At 50.0% G+C, this 21,626-nt stretch overlaps 9 protein-coding genes across 9 annotated transcripts; 3 read left to right on the top strand and 6 right to left on the bottom strand.

The window, feature by feature from the left end:
• Positions 1-643: 643 nt before the first annotated feature.
• CPAR01_15933 (uncharacterized protein) lies at positions 644-1,931 on the bottom strand (the record flags this gene model as incomplete). The annotated part of the gene is made up of 2 exons (XM_060500178.1): positions 644-1,009; positions 1,098-1,931. 2 exons carry the CDS (start codon positions 1,929-1,931, stop codon positions 644-646), a joined length of 1,200 nt encoding a protein of 399 aa, XP_060340995.1.
• Positions 1,932-3,393: 1,462 nt separating this feature from the next.
• On the top strand, positions 3,394-4,324 carry CPAR01_15932 (alkaline phytoceramidase; the record flags this gene model as incomplete). The annotated part of the gene is made up of 3 exons (XM_060500177.1): positions 3,394-3,479; positions 3,543-3,616; positions 3,675-4,324. 3 exons carry the CDS (start codon positions 3,394-3,396, stop codon positions 4,322-4,324), a joined length of 810 nt encoding a protein of 269 aa, XP_060340994.1.
• Positions 4,325-4,580: 256 nt separating this feature from the next.
• CPAR01_15931 (uncharacterized protein) lies at positions 4,581-4,813 on the bottom strand (the record flags this gene model as incomplete). The annotated part of the gene is made up of 2 exons (XM_060500176.1): positions 4,581-4,687; positions 4,759-4,813. 2 exons carry the CDS (start codon positions 4,811-4,813, stop codon positions 4,581-4,583), a joined length of 162 nt encoding a protein of 53 aa, XP_060340993.1.
• Positions 4,814-6,188: 1,375 nt separating this feature from the next.
• CPAR01_15930 (glycosyltransferase family 2) lies at positions 6,189-7,676 on the bottom strand (the record flags this gene model as incomplete). Its single annotated transcript, XM_060500175.1, has 5 exons — positions 6,189-6,372; positions 6,432-6,542; positions 6,618-7,049; positions 7,133-7,579; positions 7,648-7,676. The coding sequence occupies 5 exons, from the start codon at positions 7,674-7,676 to the stop codon at positions 6,189-6,191; spliced, it is 1,203 nt and encodes a 400-aa protein (XP_060340992.1).
• An 867-nt stretch (positions 7,677-8,543) lies between these two features.
• CPAR01_15929 (uncharacterized protein) lies at positions 8,544-9,113 on the bottom strand (the record flags this gene model as incomplete). The annotated part of the gene is made up of 1 exon (XM_060500174.1): positions 8,544-9,113. One exon carries the CDS (start codon positions 9,111-9,113, stop codon positions 8,544-8,546), a length of 570 nt encoding a protein of 189 aa, XP_060340991.1.
• Positions 9,114-10,741: 1,628 nt separating this feature from the next.
• Positions 10,742-11,806, bottom strand: CPAR01_15928 (parallel beta-helix repeat protein; the record flags this gene model as incomplete). The annotated part of the gene is made up of 1 exon (XM_060500173.1): positions 10,742-11,806. The coding sequence occupies one exon, from the start codon at positions 11,804-11,806 to the stop codon at positions 10,742-10,744; it is 1,065 nt and encodes a 354-aa protein (XP_060340990.1).
• A 3,537-nt stretch (positions 11,807-15,343) lies between these two features.
• On the bottom strand, positions 15,344-15,864 carry CPAR01_15927 (uncharacterized protein; the record flags this gene model as incomplete). Its single annotated transcript, XM_060500172.1, has 4 exons — positions 15,344-15,481; positions 15,534-15,601; positions 15,649-15,758; positions 15,818-15,864. The coding sequence occupies 4 exons, from the start codon at positions 15,862-15,864 to the stop codon at positions 15,344-15,346; spliced, it is 363 nt and encodes a 120-aa protein (XP_060340989.1).
• A 935-nt stretch (positions 15,865-16,799) lies between these two features.
• CPAR01_15926 (uncharacterized protein) lies at positions 16,800-17,291 on the top strand (the record flags this gene model as incomplete). The annotated part of the gene is made up of 1 exon (XM_060500171.1): positions 16,800-17,291. One exon carries the CDS (start codon positions 16,800-16,802, stop codon positions 17,289-17,291), a length of 492 nt encoding a protein of 163 aa, XP_060340988.1.
• A 1,449-nt stretch (positions 17,292-18,740) lies between these two features.
• On the top strand, positions 18,741-19,289 carry CPAR01_15925 (uncharacterized protein; the record flags this gene model as incomplete). Its single annotated transcript, XM_060500170.1, has 4 exons — positions 18,741-18,941; positions 19,016-19,029; positions 19,084-19,187; positions 19,246-19,289. 4 exons carry the CDS (start codon positions 18,741-18,743, stop codon positions 19,287-19,289), a joined length of 363 nt encoding a protein of 120 aa, XP_060340987.1.
• Between the last annotated feature and the right edge of the window lie 2,337 nt (positions 19,290-21,626).

Here is a 21,626-nt window from a genome sequence, read left to right as displayed (position 1 = left end):
ACGGATTGAAACGACGACGAACATGGTTGAATGCCACGTCTCGCCGTGGGGGTTACATCATGGCTACAAAAAATAGTACGAGGATGCATAACGTCTCCAAGGAGGAGGCATTTCTGTGGCAGGTAATTCCATATTCCATTGATGACTGAGTTGAACTTCCTCCTCCTTTAAGACTACCAGAGATGATACAGTACCCGAGTTTTTACATAACTTTGCCAGCTTCCATCCCAGATCACAGCCTGGCTAGGCCCTTCGATTCCTAACAGGTGCTCCACTACTTCTCCTATTTGGGTCGCTGTATTGCGAGTGACTTTGAGTGAAACCTCGCCCCTCCAGCCTCGAGCCGCAAGATTCACGTTTCTATCGTCAAGTTGAAAGGCGAAAAATGCTGCGAATATCGTAGGAGTACTTAAATGTGCGTTTCTTCTTATTCTTCCCCCGGACCTATGAGCGAAGTCTGAGGCTACCTAGATTATCTAAGACAGTGCTGTCGACTATTCAGCTGTGCCCGACAAGTTATTAAGCCATGCAATCCTTGAATCATCCTCTTTGCTCCACATTCCCCCACACCCATGGCTCACATCTGCATTCTGTCATGCCAGTTGAACACCAGACTGATTTGTATTCATCATCCCAAGAGGGCTCAGCTGTTGACGCCGCGGAAAGGGGTGCTGGATGAGATTACTGAGAAAAAGTCGTACTTTTCCAAGCGTTCTTGGTCCCAAAATACGTATGCCCGCTCCCTGAGGCCTTCCAATCCGATTTGCACCACATGATGAGGCGCGATAAATTCCAGCGCCTTTCGAGGTCCTCCATCACCGTCGATATCCGATAAGTTCAGCTCTTGCCATGATGCATCCAGCTTGGTCTTATACCGAGCCTCGCTCTTATGAAAATGATGCAGCAGCCAGAGTTCTAGGTACAAATAAGATGGGAACATACGTGGTTCGCTGTGTAAGAGATCACTCTTCTCAACGTATGACTTCTTTTCGAGACTTCGAAGGTATACCTAGCCTCTGCAAAGCTATTCGAGCATCAGTAGAGCGTAAGAAACAAGGGGTAACCAAAGCAGGATGCGTAGACTCTCACCCATTCACCTGATTGACAGTCAGCTTTGGAATAAGCAATGTATATAATTCAGGCTTGCCTGTGTTGATGTACCGATGCTCGATAACGTCGTTGGCTAAAGCTCCTGCTGCAGCTGCCACGAATCGATCGCTCAGATACTCCATCGCTGCAACTAGCTGCTCGACCTCCCAGAGTGCAAGATCAGCCAGCATGCATGCCTCAAGGTTCAATCGGCCTCTGTTTTTGAACCGAACTCCTGACTCTAATGACACATCCCCTTGAGTCATATGGACATTCCTAGCTTCGTCAGAACCGTACATGGTGAAGAGGCCATGATAAAGCTCCACTCGATAAAAGCACCGGCAGAAGCGGAGCCACTCTTTCTGGGATAGATCCAGGTGACTCGGCATCGACTTCGTGGACGTCGTGTCGTTCAATGTGTCCGAGACGGCGGTCCAGGCTTTTTCGGCAAAATGGGATGCGAATTCGGCAATGAGCTCATGGGCTGCTTCCATAGCCAACAGGTGAGGAGGCGAGAATATCTGGAAATATCTTGTCGATGCAACAGCGCCTTCAAACGTGGAGCTGAAGACCAACGTATCTGCATCCTCAGGTGTCAAGTTGAGGGCATTGAACGTAAGTGCAAATTTACGAGCTCGCGGTGCATAGATCAATGCGACTGCATATGGTAGCAGCTGCGTGGGTATCTGTTTCCGAACGATTTGCTGGGCGAGACGAGGCCGTTGCGTGTATGCATTGTAGAACAACCGACAAGATAGCAGAGGAGCTTTAAGGTCCTGTATCTTGTCGAGCTGGCCAAGAATTTCCGCGACAATCTCGCATGGTAAGTTGGTAATCTTCATTATACACGCAGCGTAGTTCCGAAGGTCAACTTATGCCGTATGATTGCTGGTACGAGACCGTTGACGAGGGCGAAAACCTCTGGGCGTGTGAGGGAGTGGCAAAGCTTGAAGGTTTGCCTCACGCTGCGAAGGCCAGAAGGGCGTGAGAAAGTTCGATCTTTTCGTTGGGAAGGAGTAAAAGGAGTGACTGACCAAGGGGTGAAAGTCGCCAAGCGGCAGGAGGTAGGTAACATCTTGAGGTACCTTGCCTACCTAGATACCTACCCTAAGTAGCTAAGTAAGGAGGGCGAGAGGTACAATTCGTAGTTGTCAGGGAAGCTAGCTAGGTACCTTAGCTAGGTACCTTACCTAAGGTATCTCTCTTCTCAAAGTGTCTTAGGTAGGTGCGTGAAGGTTCAGCTCTTATGAGGAAGGAACTGAGAGGGAACCTACTAAGAAGGTGAAGTTGGAGCGGACACTGTCACACACCCAAAACTCTGGATACCTTAGGAGGACCGGAAGCGGCTGATCGACCCTGATTACTCATGCTCTTTTCCAGGCCCGCGATGCATTCCGTATATCTGGTAGTCCCGCAGCCTGACATTAAAGAAGGCCTTCATTCCAAGTCGCCCTCATCAGAATGGAAGGCCCACTCGTAAGCTGTCACCAGAAGTCAGAACCAGAAAGTGGCAACCGTTGAATGCTGGACAAAAACTTAAGAACCCTCAATCACTCACGAAGCGGAGTCGGAAAACTTGATTGACAGTACAAAGAAGTAAGAACAGATTCAAAACGAGCCGCGAGAAGAAGATATCAACCCACGATAGAAAACTCTAGGAACCCGCACACGCGCAGGAGTCCTTCACAGAACTCGTTTCTGTTCAACACACTCGACTACCAACTGAGGCGCCATTGAGATGTCCCCTGTCTCGGGGCTGCTAGTCTTCGAAGGAGAACTGTCAGACGTACCTTAATGAAAGAGAAAATGTTGTTGACTCCAGGGGAGTAGACGGTGGAGCCGAGACCCGCACCCGCCCCGGCTCCGGGTCTCCGCGGGTATGCGGACCGACCCCAGAAAGTGGACCCAACGGCGCATCGGGTGAGGCGCTCTGCAGGTTACGTGATCCACATCGCAGTCGTGTTACTTTCCCATTCCTCCCGAGGCTCCATTTCTTTTTTCTCGCTTCGGATCGCTGGCAACTTCCCCTGAGCTTTAAATGAAGGATCGGACGAACGACTGAAGAAAAGTAGTGCGAAATTGTGACGTGCTGACGCTTCCAAACCCAACCTGAGATCTTCTCTAAAGACCTGCAACGATTTTAAGCTCCGCAATTGGCTGCTACCACTCTGGGTAATCGATAGCTTTTTAGCACGAGGGAAATCTCAGTCGCGTCAAAATCACGCGCTTTTCTTACTCCGCCAGCAGAGCCAACGTAGCTTCCAGCAGTAGGATCGACAATCCGCGAGGAAAGGTGTCGCCGAAATGAGTCACAAGCATCAGACCCTCCGCTTCGCGAGCGACGCAACGGCGGGCGATGGTATCTGGGGCTATCCAACAAGCAAGGCAAAGTGAGCAAGGCTCCAAGATACCGAGTCGTCGTGATCACATGCTGACGTAGCACGTCTTTTCAGCTTTTGCGAAGAAGACTACATCTTCACGCGCTACATCGCAGAGTTCATCAATTGTTTATCCAATGCCACGTACAGTAAGTGACAGCCCTGCCACATCCATCCCTGTGCTCATCATGCTGAACCCTCCAACAGTCTACCTCGCCCTGAAGTACCCCAGGGCCAGCTCCAAGGCCGCGGTGCCATGGTACCGAACCCTCGACATCCAATCCATCGGCCTCCTCGCTGTCGGTATCTTCTCTGGCGTTTTCCACGGCACCATGCACCAGGAGACGCAGCTCCTCGATGACCTCTCTATGCTGGTCCTCGCCGGCTCGCTCGTACAGCCCCTGTACGCCTTCCGCCAGTCGCGCGCCGTGGGGGCCGCGATCACCACCATCCTCTGGCTCGGCATCGCCACCATGGCCGTCATCTACGTCCGCTCAGGAGACATCGCCATCCACGTCGCGACCTTTACCGGGCTGTTGACATTTGTCTGGCCGCGCACGCTGTTCATCGTCTACTGGACTGGTCGTTACTCGAAAGAGCAGCAGAAGAGACTGATGAAACAGTTCTGGAAGGCTTGTATCATTTTGATCGTGGGGTTCACGTTGTGGCATATCGACTTGGAGTACTGCGCTGAGCTGAGAGCCGCAAGGAAGAGCCTTGGATTGCCTGCCGCGTGGCTGCTGGAACTACATGGATGGTGGCACATCTTCACCGCTCTGGGCGCGAGCTGGTACATGAGGTTGATTCGGGAGCTGACCTCAGTCGAACAGGCTGAGACCGGGAAGAAGGCGCAGTAAATACTAGCGTGGCGAACTTCCCGCATCACTTCCTTCGACCCCAGCACCAATCCTCCGTCATGCAATGCGGCTTGAGTTACGCCCGTGGGTGAAAGCATCCCCCAATCAGCCTGGAAAGGTGTCAATATTGATAGACATCATACAGAACTTAGCGTTTAGAGGGCAGCGTTTGAAAGTCAGGACATCAGTCTATTGGAATCAAACAAAAGATAATTCTTCTCAACCCAGAGCATGACTGCTAAAGGATCTAAAACATCTAGCTCTTGCATTCCTCCCTGAAAACACACTGGAAGCCATCCGCCGCGCAACAAAAGTTGGGTGGTTTGCAGACTCCCTTGTTTCCTTGTGCGTCATCGCAAGCGACTTTTGAGGAGCAACATGTCAGCAACGGTCCGTCCACGTCCATGGTAACGCAAGGTGTGGCTTCAACTTACACGCGAGGGAGAGAAGTCCCGCTAGAATGACAAGTGCGCTTTGTTTGAACTGCATTGTGGCTGATGGAGAAAATGGTGTAAAGACTTGCTATAGTAGAGAGTTTAGTTATTTGACACTGGTGGTTGTACTTCCAAAAAGTCAAGTTCTAGATGCATGGGTCCATGCTTTTATACTGTCACAAAGGCTAGCAATTCGAAATTTGCAGGATCAAGCTGAGTTCACCGAAATTATCGTCTTGTCGGTATCGCCGGCGTACGCGTATAAGGACGAAGCCAAAGTCCCACACAATGCGACTCGCCTAGATGAAAGCTCGCCAGAACGGTGGAGCTGAGTTTCAAGGCACAAGCGAGTATGAACTGCAAACTAATCGATAGCATGTTCTTCCTATTCATAAGAACCGCCAGACTCCGCGTTTCAGCCCCCAGTAAGGCTGATGTACCAAGTGGCTGGATTCGATCAGCTGAGTCCCGTGAGTGCGCAGGTTTTCATGCAGCAGCGTCAGAAAGGCCGGGGTCCCTGACCCTTTGCACCAAAGCATTAGACATTGACAGCCGCTCCCGATGGTAACAATACAGTAAAGTCGTGCTGTCAATGAGGTTGATGAACTCACTGCATAACGTGGTCATGCTCCTGGTTAAGCTCCAAACACAAAATGGTGGGAAAACTCCCGGAAATTCGATTGAACATATCTAAACGAAAGTCAGGTATGGACCGTTGACCCATCGTAGGTCCACGGTCAGCAATAAGGTTTGGCTTCGCGTGCGGTAAAAGTGCTTTCGCAGCTGACAAAGACGGCGAGATAAGTTTCAGATATCTCCGCGTATAGGGCTGATCCAGAACCATATGGCTTCTAGAACGGTAGTGGTAAACTCTATTCTATTCTTGGACTTGCCCAAGATCCTGGGAACACACCAGATACTAGGATGAGCTCTATACTAGTTACATGACAACTGAGAGAGACCTGCAATGCCGACAGACCTGCTACCCTCATAGGACTAGTTGTGGAGTCAAGGAAACCGATCGATGTGACGCGGAGTATTCTTTTCTGCACTGTATGTTGCGTACTTTGAGTATCACTCGGTGGGAAATGTTACATGTCAACACGATCGATGCAATCTACGCAAGGATCATACCGCCTTTTGCAGATACCTATGCCTACATTATTCACCATGATGTCGACCCTGCACCATGCAGTCTGCTCGCAGCGTCTGTATGTATTGTCGCCGAAAGCGTTTTGTCTACCGGTCTATGGATGGCCTTTGTCTCGAGCTCCAGTGTTTCTCGTGAGAGACCTATCTATTTAACCCCGAAACCCCAATTGTCAAGAAAGTGTCCCCTAGCCTTAGGGTTGAAAGAAGTCTTGTAGCCATGAAATGTTTCGCTATCGCCTCAGCAACTACGATCCTCGTCGTGGCTAATTTGCCTTCGTTCAGGTGTCACGGGTGCCCCAGGCCTCGGTGCTCAGAGTGAGCCAAGCGTAGACGTCAAGAATGGGATGAGCGTTGTCCAGGAGGAAGCAGGCCCACATCTGGCGAGAAGTGAAGGGGAAGCGACGCGCAAAGGCGTTGTAGGTGCGGAACCAGCCCCAGATGTAGTAGCCCGCAACGAAGTAGCTGTCAGAGACAAGGTCAGTCATAGTCTATCAGAATAGGTCAGAGGGAGAAGAACCTACGCAATGGGAGACTTCTTGGCAAGGCACATCAAGAAGGCGATGATATGAACCCAGGCGATGATAGGGCGAAGAAGACGCTCAATGATCTTGCGAGCCATGTAGGGGTGCTTCCTATTTGATTGTTAGCTTTTTGAAGCCTCATCTCGAAGAGAGCATGGGAAGGAAGTCAAGGTAGCGTCAACTTACTGCTTGATCTTGCGGATGCCAGGCTGGTAGATCACAGTCGTGAGAAAGGACTGGATGGCGTTGCGCTGCCAGCGGATCATCTGGTACAGCAGACCAGAGTCACGCATAACGAGGGTGGTAATCTCAGCCTGGGGGGCATTCTGAACAGCAATGTCCCAGCCCTCGGTCTGGAGCCAGCGAGTGAGGAAGACATCGTCGCCAGTGTTCATTAGTTGACCATTCCATCTATCATTGGTGATGGTCTCCATGAAGCGAGGGTCCTGGGCAATATCGGTGCGGACCATCATGGTGCGACCGACCATGCACCAGCAGCCGCCATCAGCAGCGGAGCGAACGGCCTGGACATTGTTCTGGTTGTCGAGAGAGCGGAGGGAGGCAACCTCCCAGGGAGTGATGACGGCCGGGTTGCGGCGGTCAGAGCTGATGAGAGCGCTGTGAAAGTCAGCACAACGCCACGAGAATAATCAACTCTCTGAAAGGAAAAAGCCAAGGGGAAAAGGAAAAGTTTCACATACCTCTGTTTGCCAGTGACGCCGCCGACCTTGGGGTCCTCAAAACCAGCCAAGAGGTAGGGCAGCGTCTCCAGAGTGCCCCAGAAGGCATCATCGTCGACGAGGGCAAGAATCTTGCCCTGGGCCTCCTTGATGCCAACGACCATCTGATAACGCTTGCTGGCGTACTCGGCAGTCATAACGCTGATGCGATCATCGCCCTCAATGATGACGGGCTTGACCAAGTCATGGACACGCTGGAGGTCACGGTCAATGGTGACAATAATGATCTCCTTGGGCTTGTTGGCAAGCCAGAGACGAAGGCAGTCGGTGAATGTGTCGGGGGTATTGATAGTAGCGACGATGATGCTGACATCAGTGGTCTTGAAGCTGGGCTCCTGGGGAAGGGGAATGGGCTTGGCCTTCTGCATGAGCTTCTTGGTCAGAACCTCATCATAGGCATACCAGGCCCTGTGGAAAAACAAGTCAGCTTGTCATTCTCATTTTCAATGTGAACGAGAGAGAAAGGAAAGACTTACCACATGGCACCAAGAATGTATTCAGACATTCCGAGTATCTTGGTTGCGTGTTGCTTGGTGTGTGAAATGGTTTGTGTGATTGAGGAAGAAATAGCGCGGGTAGGAGTTCCTTTGTCGCGAAGGACCGGGTTGATTATTTGTGAGAGGAAGAGAGTTCCTGGGAGGGAAGTGAGAGGAAGGATTTTATCGAGGGAAGAAGGCCGTCAAAAGGAAGGCGCGCGTGAATATTCACTGGATTGACAGATGAATAAGATGAGTGGGTGGTGATCCACTTCAAAGAGGCCGAAGATGAAGTTTGAGGGTAAAGTTCAGATTGTTTTCCCAATTTTGGAAGGAGCGGGACGGCAGGCCAGAGCAAATGTAGCCTGACTGTTTCTTCTGGTAAGAAGAGCTTCGAGGGCTCAAAGTCCCTAGGTGACTGCTGTTGTTTGGTGTGGATTGCCTGACCGATTATGTAGGGAATGGCAAGTCGAGTGTTATTGGAGTATGTGACACTTATATGATGAGATCGTGATTTTGAGATCGACTGGGTACTCAACACAACATTCTACTCATGTATTTTATCATGACAATTCGTTGTGTCTGAGAGACCAGTAAACACGGAAAAGGCAAACGAGATGAACAAGACCAAACATCATTCCTTTGCTGCTCAATTTCATCATAATGCACTTCAAGTCTTGCAAAGCAAAATTTTCTTTTCAACCTACAGAGTTGGTTTGCAATGTCAAGTCCTTTGGGACTGACGCGACATAGAGCCTTGTTGATGATGAATGGAACACTTATTCATACGCTCAAAGCTGTTTCGTTGTATTTCCAGTACACAGACCAATATCCACCCGCAACCTGTAAACATGAAAGCCAATTTTTGGTAGGCTATGTCCTCAATTATGCCTTCCTCAAGCGACCCGCATGCGAAAGGCCTGAGCCACAAGCGCCGCTTGCTCATCTCTCACCAACTCCCTCTGACGACGACGAACCCTCCTCCACTTCCATACAACAGCGGCTACAATAGGGATGAGAAAGACGCCAAAGACCTTGAGTCCATTCTCATTCATGTGGCGGCGACTCTCATGAAGCTCAGCCTCCTGCAGACCAAAAACGCCGCTCACCCATTTGCAAACGGTCTTGTCTCTCAGCTGCTGCGGAATGGCGAACATCTCGAACTCTTCCGCAGGATACACTGGGAGAAGTATCTGCATGAGCTGAATGAGAACTAGGAGTTCGGTGAAGGCGATGATGGCAACTTCGTCGGGGATGGGGATGACGGCGTCCGAGATCTTAGCGCTGAGGCCGTAGAGGGTGATTACGAGATCGAGGGCGAGGAGACCAACGGTCAAGCACTCCCAGGTTCTTATAGTGTGATTGATAGTCCGTATGAGCTTGTTCATGGCGGTTTCGCGTTGCTCTGAGGTGCAGATGCCGTACCACGCGTCCCGAAGCGCGCTGCGGAGGAGGGTTTCTGTCATCTTCTCGCACAGTGAATTCCCTAGAGACAGTCTATGTTCTGGGATTTGTGGCCGGATGGCGAGTGCTTTGTTTTTTGCTTCAGTCGCTTTTAGGCTTTGCTGAGATGTGTTTCAAATCTTCGCCTTTTTGCAGGCTGATGGGGCTGTGGGAGCCTGAGGATCGTAGCCGATGAGCACAGGAATTGAGAGAAAGGGAAAATCAAACTTACACTCAGAGGCCGCAACCGGCCGTGGTTGCTGGGGTGAGTGTCGAGGGTGAAGCCGTACACATAAGTCCAAAGGTGCAGTATGTCCCCTTCACTTCAACTGAGCAAGGCGCCAAAGAGGTGCCCGTGTATGGTTCCAATATCATGTGGATAGTATGCGCTCTCAGGTTTTCACGTGATGCGTCGCTGAGGATGGCATCGGTAGTCCAGCAACATGGCGAAGCCTGAGCCTGGACAACATCTGGAATAAATAAAGGACGCGGACGCGTAGTTTTAGATGCATACCGGATTGAGATAGAGATAGGGGCTTTCCCCCTCAGTTCTTACCAAGGCCTTTACTTCCTTGACGTTCTGAGTGGTTATCGGGTTGTCAAACCACATGCTTCCGTCTTGGAATGGTACAGGTAGAACGGCGACGACCGATCTTGCGAAATGTCAGGAAAGTGATGATGTGGACAGCGAAGCTGCAGTCAGTCATCAAGTCAGTCATCATAAGATCCGTCCGTAGGGGATCCAGGAAGCCGAGCTGCTGCGTGAAAGCAACAATGAGGTTCTGGATGAAAGACGCCTTGAGCCTGTTAGAGTATTGGAATACCCATAGCGATGACGACGGTTCGACAGAGGTTTATTCCTCTGAAGCAGTCTTTGAACGAGCTCGCTTCATACAGTTCTCTTTGCTCCTCACTTGAGCTTTGAGAAGTTGCACTTCTTGTGGGATGGTTTATGGGCGGATTGAGAGTCTCTTGAGCACTCTCTCTGCCTCTCCGTATTTCCCACGGTAGATGAGGTACCGATGAAGCCCTAGAAGGAACGGGAACATAGTTGCGTATCTAATGGGGACGAATAGCTGGCACATGATTACGATCCTGTTCAGTAGCATGTAAGCGGCTCCTTGTACCCATAGCTGCCCGGAATCCTTACAGATACTGCCATTGATCAGTCCGACAGGGAAGTTGCAACTCGGCCGATGTTCTGCTCGTCTGTGCGGGGCAGAATCTCTCTACGGAGATCCCTCCGGCGTTTTGGGCGGGATAAGCTTATTGCGACGATCAAGAGATGACAGGGGTAGCCAGCTTGCCTGTATCATCTTTCAAAAGGGGCAAAGAGTGGCTCTCGCTTCCTTCTTCGCAAAAGATCCTCCATGGGAGCCGAGTGACCAACGCACGATCATGCAGATACGAGCCGAGCAAAATTACGCAGCCGAGGAGCCAGGGTGGTATTCAGGGTTGGGGACGAAAAGATCTTGTTTCCAGCCCGCACGTCACGTTGTCAATTATTCGATAAACTTATGTCGGCATGAAGAGATTTGTAAATAGTATATGCACATTGACTAACTAGAGCCACAATGAAGAATAATGTACTATCGAAAAGGAAAACACGCTATGTTCAGAGAGCACCATCCACCACTGACAAACTTCACGCTTAGCAGATGTTGCGAGCGCCGTTGCCGGAAAGGTTCCACTTGATGTTCGTGCCGCAAGGAGACTCGCGGACAGTGGTGCCGTCGACCTTGGCGGTGATGCTGATGTCGCGGGTGATGGGGAACTCGGAGCGGGCAGAGAGACGGACCTCACCGCCGCCGTTGACGGTACCGCCCTTGATGGTGACGCCGTAGCAGTTCTCAATGAGGATGGCGTTGTTGCCGTTGTTCGCGAGATCGATGCTGCCAATCTCGGCGCCGCCAGACTGGGAGACGCAGAAGATGCCACGACCGCCGCCGCGGGAGACGACTTTTGTGACGTAGACGTTCGTGGTGTAGGCGCCACTGGCGAGCTGGCCATTGTTGTTGGCGAAGCGGAGGGTTCCGTAGCCGGTGCCGGCACCAACGTTGTTGCCATCGACGAGGCCGACCTTTGCGTTGGTCGTCTTTTGGAGCAGCAGTCCCGACTCGCCGCAGTTCTTGGCAATGACTTGGTCAATGGTCAGGCCGTCAATGTTCCAGGTCTCGACGGCGTGGCTGCCGGCGCCGTTGACGGTGATGACTCCCATCTTGACGTTGGTGTTGGCGGCTTGGTCGCGGTCGAAGCGGATGCCGATGCCGCCGCTGAGGTTCATGTTGATCGCGCCGAGGGTGAGGTCCTTCGTACCGTAGAAGCGGAGACCAAAGTACGGGTTTCCGGTCATGGAGAGGTAGGGGATCTTAACGCCCGAGGCGTTGGTGACCTCGATGGCGCCGCGGCCGGATCGGAGGGCGACATTGATGGTTCCGCAGCCCTCGAAGGTCTTCCCGCTCTGAATGGCGATGGTGTTGGCACCGATGGAGCCGGAGGCGATGACGGAGACGCGTTGGCCGCTGCTGATGGAGTCGACGGCGGCCTGGATGGCAGCACGGTAGTCGGAGCCGGAGTAGACCTGGCTGGAGCCCTTGGTGGCCACGAAAGAACTTCCAGATCCAGTGACCTTTGCGTCGGGCGTGCCGGAACCGCACTGGGCGGCAGCAGAGGAGGCGAGCGCCAGCACTGCCGTGAGGAAGGATGACTTGACCATGATTGCGGGCTAGATACACGGGTATCAATAGAGAGGAAGAAGAAGTAGAGTGTAAGGTACTTCAAGGCCCTCTTCTTTAGAGAATTTCGGCACGGCGACACGTTTATATCTGATGGCCCCCAACGACTCAACCAGGTGGATACTGCGATGCTCCAGATGCGCGCCACTCCGGTAGATACTCATATGAGGCAAGCACGTTTGTTGGAGGACGAAATTGGCCCGGCCCCTAGACCGGGAATGCATCCTCCGCATTCATTTACCACGAGCTTGGAGGCGGCTCGGCATTGCTACGGAGTGGCTACGGTTGAGCCGGGGGTGAGCGCCGGTTGGACAGAAATTGGGAAACAGGGTCGCCAGTTCGGTTAAGAGCTACACGAATGGCACCCTAAAGAAGCAAAGTGGAAGAGCGGATGGCTTGCTCTGAGAAAACAGACCTTCCCGATTCATGCTTTTGAAACTTCCGTCCCTTGGCTAACACGTTGGACCTTGGCACGACGCTGTCTTCGCTTGGCGTCACCTGTGAGATGATCGACAGAGCTGCTCTAAGAACCTCTTAAGACCACAATTGATGGAAGTTGAATGGGAGGAGTTAATATTCCGCTTGAGCTAAGCACAACGTTATTGCTGATTGACTGGCTTTCAGTATTTGGTATTACTCTCCAGTTCGTGATTTTATATGCTCAGAGTATTCACTTGGCAACGCCTGAAGTCAAGTCTTGATGCATAGCACTATATTCAACGAAATGTCAAGCCTTGGCAGTACAGCGTACATGCTGGCGCAAGGGGGAGCGTCTCATATTGACAATACTTTTTACTTCGGGCCACAGCCGCTTCCTGGTGTGAGCTTGACTGTCTCACGAACGCTAGGTCCCTCAATTGATCCACTGAGTGAATAACGTCATCTGAAGCTGTTTCTTGGGTGCTCTTGGAGATGAGACTGGTAGAGTTGCGGTTATAACACCTACAGTTATTGGGCAGCGGAAACGGGAATTTCGAGACGGGTTCTTCGGCTCGCGCTTAGATGCCCCGGTAGGAAGCAATTAAACATTGGCCAGTGGCATGGTCTTCTGGGCAGATTGGTAGGCTTTATTTAGTGGGCTCATGCACGATCCTCTTCCCCCCGCCTTTTTGACTGATTACTTCGCGCCTCTGCCGACACTCTGCAGATTCTCGTAGAATTTCCGTTCAGCTCCTGTCACTCGCAGAGCCAAGCGTGGCTTTCATAGAGCGATGCTTGAAAGCCACGGTATATGCTCAAACGCTTCTGTTCCTTTTTAGCGGGAAGACAAGTGTGGGGAGAGCTGGTCCTGACAAGAAAAGGTCGAATTAGTCCGTCTTGGCGCGCTACAACCCCTCAGCCGGCAGATACGAGCTCGATTCGTGACCGGTGCAGGGGGCTTTGGGTGAATACTTTAGTGGCTGCTCATGCTGTCGCCTAGTGCCAAGCAACGTTGAGATTGGGTTCAAGGCGAAGAACCAAGTCTAGCCGGAACCTACTCTAGTGAGAATTACAGGCGATCCTTTACGATCTTCCTGGGCCATCAGGTGACCATGATGACTCGGCATTCGGCCAAAACGGGGCCGATCTAGGACCCGAGGGAAAGAAAGAGGCTCCTAATCCTCAAAGGGCTGGCTGCTGTGAGAACTCTGTTCCCATGAGAGCAAGGAGAGCAAGGATCAGATCGTAGGCTTGACATTCGTTATGTTCAAAGTATGGCAAAAGGTCTTCTCCTTCAGGTAACAAAAACAAATCAACATCCATGCGCGTACTGCCGTCGTCCCCGTCTACCGGCCCTCGTTTCTGGCCGTCGCGATGGGTAAGAAAAGTTGGACTTGCAAGCACTATGCTTGGGGCCCTCAACTTTGACTTTCCGGCTTGAGTCCTTCTCCGAATTTCGTATTCGTCGATCTTGTGAGATACATTCAGGGTTTATCCCAGACTCATTCTGTCGCGTGAAGTTAGTCAGCGAGGGTTCCCTCCAGATACTCCTCGAAGCTTCCCTTCTTTTCACTGTATAGTAGAACATTAAATCAAATTGAATCGAGTCAAATCATATAGTGCGCTATAGCGGCCAGGTGCCAGTGGGGCACGTCCTAGTTCCTTGTTGGGCCGTAACACTTTACTAGAACGAGCCTATAAGGATGGCCGCAGCTGCGGTTTGTATGGCTGTGCTTCTGAACTAGCAGTGGAATCGCCGTCCTCTTTGTTCTGGCTAACCTCAGCCGCCGGGCTGTTGAATGGGGTTATTGAATGACCGGGGCTTGGGGCCGGTAGAGATGTCGCTCCCAAGGGCGCATGAGATCGGTGGTACGCATTGGTGAGTGGGTAAGCTTGAAGGATAGTCTGCCATCAGATAGGCACAGGCTGATTGGTTCAAACCGTGGGTTGACGAAGATGTCAGTTGCACTATAATATCTTCTGCGTAAGTGTATAAAGGAGGTTCCAACCGTAGGTTGGGCAGGCCGCGATTATCGTAAGTAGTGGCCGTAGTTGGCCCCTGCGCGGGCTCCCTGACGTCGAGGTCGAATTGGACTTCCAATCCGACAGTCTCACTTTGCTATTGGTGATATTTCCCACCATAGCCTCTACGTAGCACAGGGGCCCGGATCAGAAGCCGAATACTGGGGGATCAATGTGATCGTAGCTTACGTATCACATGAAAAACCTTGGTCAGTTGGAGGGGTCGCTTGTAGCGTGTTGTATTAAGATATCACGACCTTTGTAGAACGTATCACTAGAAAGCCCTCGAGGCTTTCCCAAATCGGCAGACATTTATTGATGTACGTAAGACTGTCCGCTTGCACAAAACACTTAGTCAATGTAATCAGTACGCTCTAAGAGTGCTCTTCTCCATAACCCATTACTCAGGTCCCAAGACTAGGTACGAACTCGAAGTTGTCGGTCCCACAGTAAGGTATACATGGGCAAATCCCAAGTCTGCAAGTCACTCGTTCTCGCTACTTCCTTCGGATTGGTATTCGTATGTCATCCAACTGGCTGGTTGGTATTACTATTGATGATTCTTCATAGGCGGACGCTCCTGATTCTATACGGCTCCCGTCCACAAACAACACCTTGGCCTCGGCCCACACTTCACTATTCCTGAATCAATTATCCGGAGCAGGATACAAGTACTTGGCAGGACTGAGCACAGTACCCACAAATATGCGACGGCAAATGTGTTGAATGATTTACATGTTATTTGGACCCTTAACGTGGCAATTCCTATGAAGCAAAGGAACAACTTTTCAACCTAAAGGTTTGCTATCTGCATCCTCCAATTTCTTCATGCTTTTGTTGGTTGTCAGTGGACGTACGAAAGGTAGTTCTAAGGTACGTCCTCCAGGTCGTATGTTGATTTAGTTATCATGCGTGGCTGCTATTTTGAAACTGAGGACTGAAAAGGTTTGACCTTTTTTAACTATCTGACGAAGCAGGATTTGCACCTAACCTATTACTTGCTTTGAATGTGAAGATGTGGCTGGACAAATCCATTGAGCATGATCCCAACACCCATGACGGAAGGTAGATTACACCTAGGATACATCGCAATAGATGGCGGTATTGACGTTGTGCCACTTAGAGCAATCGAAGCATGTAGAGTCCCCACCTCCAAAGTTTCTGCAGAGATTATAGAAGGCTCTGCCATCGATCCATCCATAGGCGGCTTCCAACTAAGATACGAACTTTAGTATAGGAAGACCAGAGGCCTGGCTGGGGTCTTACAAATGCGCCTGCAAATCGGGGTCCGGGACCCTTGTCATGGGCAACCCAATAATCTCCTTCAGCCTGACCTATAGGACTGTGAGAAACTTGAAGCCCATTAGTGCGAGCTACGTACCCCAAAGGTATTCAGTGCTGTGAAGACTGCGGACCTGTGCGGTAGCATCAATGTTGATGCTTCCATCAGTAGCAGACTGACAGGCACAGAACTGGTGATTTTTCGCTAGCCTATAATCCGGTTAGTACGCACATATGCGACATGATAAGTGGCAAAAGGGGAAATTTACACTATGCTGCAAAGAGCAAGCATGGAGGAGGCGGAGAGGATATGCATCGTCGTAGTAGGTCGTTGATTGAATACAACAAAAGGTCTTCGCCGGATTGGTATGGTAAATACAGGAAAGGGGTAAGCGAGTGGTGGAATGCCGCGAGTTTAAATAGGTTTTCCTGTCTTCTAGCAAACGGCTTCTGGTCAAAGATTGCGTTCCAGCCAGCGTTCAAAAGTGGAAAGGGTTAGGCTAGGGAGGTAAACCGCAAATTAGCATTACAAAGTCAAGCGGTTGAGAATTGCCGGTCACGAATCATTCAACATGTTTTTTCCTGTCTAAATCGCTCCCATTTCAAGCTGGCTAAAAGGTAAATTAGATGATGCTTCAGCAAGCCTTCACCAGATGAAATCGCCATGCACGTTGATTGATCATCAAGAGCCAAGATGCGAGTAGACTAATGATATTCCGTAGCAAGCCACAGTGTGGATTTCCCTCGCTGTAAATGCCGGATGAAGATATCTGTTGGCTAAATTGTGTTGTGAAAGCTTCTTTGTCACTGGCAAAGGTCAATGATAACTACGAATCCCAGTGTTGCGACCAGTGTGGTCACTCACTCCCTTACTCCGCCGTATAGCTGAAGAATAAAGAACAAGGTACAAGTGATAGAGTTCTCATTCTGTTGGAAAGCAGCCTCGTATCCTAATTTGACAAAGGCGACTAATAGATGACTCCGTAATGAAGGTTCAGGTTCCAAGTGAATATCCCACATGAGCCGTTGCTATGCAGCGGTCGCACTGAAGATCTTGACTTCAAAATGAACCTTATGGACCGGTTAATGGTAGAAGACATGGTCAAGCATCTGAACTACATTTTACACTCGGTGTGTTGCGCCGGACTGCCCGAGTCTCAGAGAAGTGTTGAGAGTATAAGTAGGCAGAGCCATCACCCGCCATTTAGCCTGGTATCAACTACCACACGTCCTTCATTAATAACCGCCAGTATGCGCTATCTTCTTTTTTTTGCTCTGGCTGTCTCGTGGGTATGCTCGGTCATCGGGCTACCTACTGACAACGGCAATCCGCCGCCTCAGTTGCAGGAACGGGGACTCCCATATTGCCTTTTCCCCTCCCGCCGCCCGGCCTCCACATCGTTCACTAGATCTTTTACAAGCGATCCCATCAGCAGACGTCGCGGGCATTTTGGTCCCAATGCCTACGAGAGCGCTGGTAATTCGCGGCTCAACTACCGCATTTGGGAGGACCCTGTTGGCCTCACTGGTTTATATACCGTCATTGACGTCGCTGCGCCAGACGGGCATCCAGCCCTCGCCAACTACGAAATCGAGGTCCGTCGGATTCCAATTGCGACACCTAACGCGGCTGGAGAGTGCTTTCAGACCATGACCCTCCGATCCGGTCAGAGAGGCGCAGCCACCGTCCGGTGGAGGCTGGACGCGAGCTACACGTACTATCTGACCATCTCGGAGGTTTGAGACTGTATTACCTACAAGAGAAAAGAAATCTGTAGATTCTATGGTACTTGCCGCAAATTTTCGAGATTTGGTCCAGTCTGCTAACCCTGTCTAGAACCCAGACCATCTTACTGGGGATCGCCTAACGCAAAACACACTTCACAACAGTTCAGGGGCTATTCGGCACAGCCTCTTGACTGGGATTTCGATGAGCAGAAGCTGAGGCTGATACTCAACAGTAGCTTTGGGGTCGTTTGAATAGTTCTGTAGGTTTTTGTGGGATATGGTTCAGTATGATCAGTAAGAGACTTATTCAAGAGATGGGCAGTGGAGTTTCATTCAATGCTTAAAGCGGATGTAAACCTTGAAGAAGTACGTTGAATAGTAATGGAAGTCCGGCTCTCAAGCCCAGCTCGGGACCATTACATATGAGCCCTGGAGATTCTTTGAACAGTTGTCGCCTTGTCCTATTCTTGGTGCTTACCGTGTTAAAGAGGAGCGCTCATTTGTATTGCCCACGAAGTGCGCATAATACATGATAATGACCTCTCATTTTGCATATTTTTCAATTCCCATGGCCTGTTGCCTTGTATAATATCCTACGCCGATGCCCACGGAAAAGATCCCACTAGGATTTCCTCTTTGGCCGAAGCATACGAGGAGTCGTCACCCACATCTGCCCGTACCGGAAAGGATAATAAGCCTTGCCGCATATGCTACTACGATGCTGCGAGTTTTGGCAGTCCCGACACCAAAAACTTGGAGTGTTTCTAGAATGATTTTTAACGCCGTGACGGCCGGACCGAAGGCCTCCGCAGACCTCCCGAAGGATACATGGTCTGGAGGGCCGTGGGCCGAGGTTATCTACTCTACAGTACATTGTCTCTGTACATATTCTTCCAAATCAGGCCTTGAGACCACCAAGTGTTCTATCTTCTATAATTCCGAGGAGAGTGCTTTGCGTACGATCAATATCGACCAAAGCTTATGTCATCCTGGAAAGACTCAGAGTTTGTAGTAAGGTATTGATCATTCGCGCGTTTGTTAGTGCTGTTACTATCTAATACACCCACGGGCTCACTTGGATGTGTAGCATGGCATATGTACGCGGCTGTGTTGTACCCGATGTCAAAAGAGTCATGAGCATCCCACCGCTCATTGATTAATCTCAGGAAGGACAATCAAGGCGTGCACTCGCCCTGTTGTTGGTTAGCGGCCGATGGGATAACTCAAAACAGTATGAACAGCTGAAACTCACGCAATCTTCAGCTATCGTGACCTCCGTGCTTCGTACTTTTCCCAGCCATTAAGGTTCTGGTTGCCGAGATGAACACCTTAGGCTGAAAACATCTTGGATAAAATTGTAGTCAGTCATTAAATATATATTCCTGCGGGCCACTGCTTCCACTCAAACATGCTACCTACTAACTTTCACTCCACCAACTTCTCCTGCCCGCTCTCTGATTCACTATGCACATCTCTGTTGTGCTTTCTCTCCTGGCCGCCGCTGCGGTCCAGGTTGCCGCCAAGGACTTTTCTGCTACTTGCTTTGACACGTACTACGAGTCGACCACGGTTACATCTTCCTGCTTCCGGACTGGTGGGGATAGTGGTTACACGACCCGGTTGGATATGACCAAGTGCCTTGCCAACGTCGGTGGCAAGCTTGTTGTGCGTCATTTTCCAAGTCTGCTGCGACTATTTAATTACTACGAATGCTAACTCAAATTTCTTCACAATTGCAGTGTCGTCCCTCAAAGTAAGTTGAAAAAGCATCTGTCTACGATTCCTCCTATCTAACGTAGCTGGCTAGTCCTTCTTTCAAGTACTGCGACTGTGGCATTGCAGACAAGAAGATCCTCAACTGCCGCTGTACCGATTCAAAGGGGGTAAAGCAGCAGACATCTATCGACCTCGGTAATTTCCTGAAGAAAACCTCGCGCTGTAGAGGCGACCAGAAGCTAACATGCGCTAGACACGTGCTTGAGTAATAATGACTCTGAGTTAGAATGCAAGTGAATGCATTGCACGCGGAGGAAGGGATAGGAAGTGTGATGCGGTTGTTGTTACTAAGGTGTCTAGAAGCTAACATTCCTGATGGACTTGGGTACTTATTTGTATTACCTTGAGGACTGTGATGATCTTCGAGCTAAAAAGGCTTCAAGCGTAAGAACTGCTCAAAACATCCTTGTTTACGATGTCGACTGTGAGGAGGTTGCCCAAAACAACTGGTGAATCTTGGTAGTTTGGTTTGGTCCCCTTGATCTCGGGGGTCGCGACATGCTCAAACTATTCCCTGATAGTCTCAGCAAAAGCTCCCTTAACATGTCTTGAATCAATAGGGCGGCGTCTCTGGACCTTGATAGAGTGGTTCCTTTTTACAAGGCTTATGAACAACCTTTTCCCACTTTTTTAAATCGTTAGAGGCCCGTAGCACGCGTTCTATGAATTTCTTCGTTTGTTGATGCGTTAAATCAACGCCTAGAATATGTTGTACGCGTATTTCAACATCCAAATGCCTCTCCTGGGTTTGGGATAACCTTTTGAGGTCAGCGATTCCCTTTGCCCTAGATTAGTGCCTTCTATGCGATATCTAAGTATTGGTCTGGGAATTCCTCCGTTGATGGAGGCTCTGTTGACTCATTCTCCGTATGCAAAATCCGCGAGTGCGTGATCAAGCTCATGTTCGATGGATTAGACCACTCCCTGCAAACGAAAGTATTCTCAGAGCAGAAGAAAAGTGAGAGCATTCGGACCAAAGTTCTTAATGTTGTGATTGATTGAACTGGGAGTAATAAGGTAGCCGGGCATGATATCAGGGGGTTTTTAGGGAGAAATGTTAGAGGTAGCTACTTAGACCCGGCAACAGACGAGCCGGCGCTTCCCTATGATCCATAGTAGGGATTCTCAATTTATTACGCTAGGACAATTGAAACGTAAGCCTGAGTCATTCCATCTCACTACCGAAGTTAAATAAATAACGTGATAATGGAGTGTAATCCGTTGTACTTTGCTTATATAGTCTCGTGAGGACGATGAATTGGCCGGCCAGGTCAACCTCGTCATACTCATCCCATCTTGTCATAAATCTCTATCTCTACTACAACTCCCACTCTGGTTGCTATGACGCCACTCTCTTCACTCATTATACTTGCTGGATTTGTCGTAGCAGCACTAGGCCTGCCGACAGACCAGACTACTGGAGGAGATTCCAAAGTCCTTGAAGCACGGGTATGCGATCTCAACCCCACCCCCCCTGAGAATTTCTAATCACAAACGTGGGGATTTTCAGAGATACTGCCCTTTCTTCAACATGAATTGCTTCCCCAGCGGAAACACGAATGATCGTACGGGATGCCGACAGCATTGGTGCTCGCACAGCTGTTCTTGCCCGTCCGGCTGGGCCCGAGAATGCACCCATATTACCGACCTCACCTGCGGCGGATTCTAGTCGAGTTGCGTCAAGCACGAGAGAAGTACTGCATAGGTAGATCCTGGGGCGAATTCTTGCCAGAACGATCTGCGTGGTGTTGGTATGTAGTGTTGATATAAGGTTGCAGCATCAACGTTCTGGTGTTTGTATATCACTTGATGAACGGCTGGACAAATGCATAAATCTTTTGAAATAGCTTTAGAATACCTTATGTCTATTAAACTGAACGGATCATAACGCCACAATGCGCAATATTCTTGTCTTTCTTATAGTCTAACGAGCGCAACTTATCTACTCCCATAGTGATAACCTAAATCCCGCTTCCTTGCAAATTGCCTGGAAAGATAGGAGACTTAATCTCGTTCATAGTCCGAAGCAAAAATGAGGGTGTCAGCGGTCTTTGCGAGCAGAGTCGTGTGAAAGATAAGGCTCTTGGGGTCGAGAATGCTGCTGCTCAAGCACGTGATGCCCATAGGCCAGGTTTTATGTTACTACTCAATGATACTGAAGAGTCAGCTGGAATGGCGAGGAGACGCTCCCCGATCCAGTTGAAGAGATATTGGTACTTGAAGATGCCATCCCTGTCACACCAGCATATGTAACGAATATTAATGATCAAGTCAATCTTTTACTCTATTGATGGGGCAGAACCCTACCGATCCGACTCCGCTGAAACTGTTGCAAGATCTGAACTCAAAGATATCGAAGTTCAAGCGCCGAAGAAAAGAGAGCTCTGGACACCAATGATGCTGAGATATTCATTCACCAGTGTTGTATCCCTCTACCACTTTTTTGGGGTTCTATCATGGCTAAGTCCTGGAAAATGACAATCTTCGGCACATCACTTGGCTAAAGAGCCCTTTCACCCCTTTACGGAGCATGAAAATAATAGAATACGCTTCAACAAGCGTCATATAGCCTCA

The sequence above is a fragment of the Colletotrichum paranaense genome (assembly GCF_030867605.1).
Source record: "Colletotrichum paranaense strain IMI 384185 chromosome Unknown Scaffold_22.1, whole genome shotgun sequence".
Lineage (NCBI taxonomy): Eukaryota > Fungi > Ascomycota > Sordariomycetes > Glomerellales > Glomerellaceae > Colletotrichum > Colletotrichum paranaense.
This window is presented reverse-complemented; position numbering and strand designations above follow the sequence as displayed.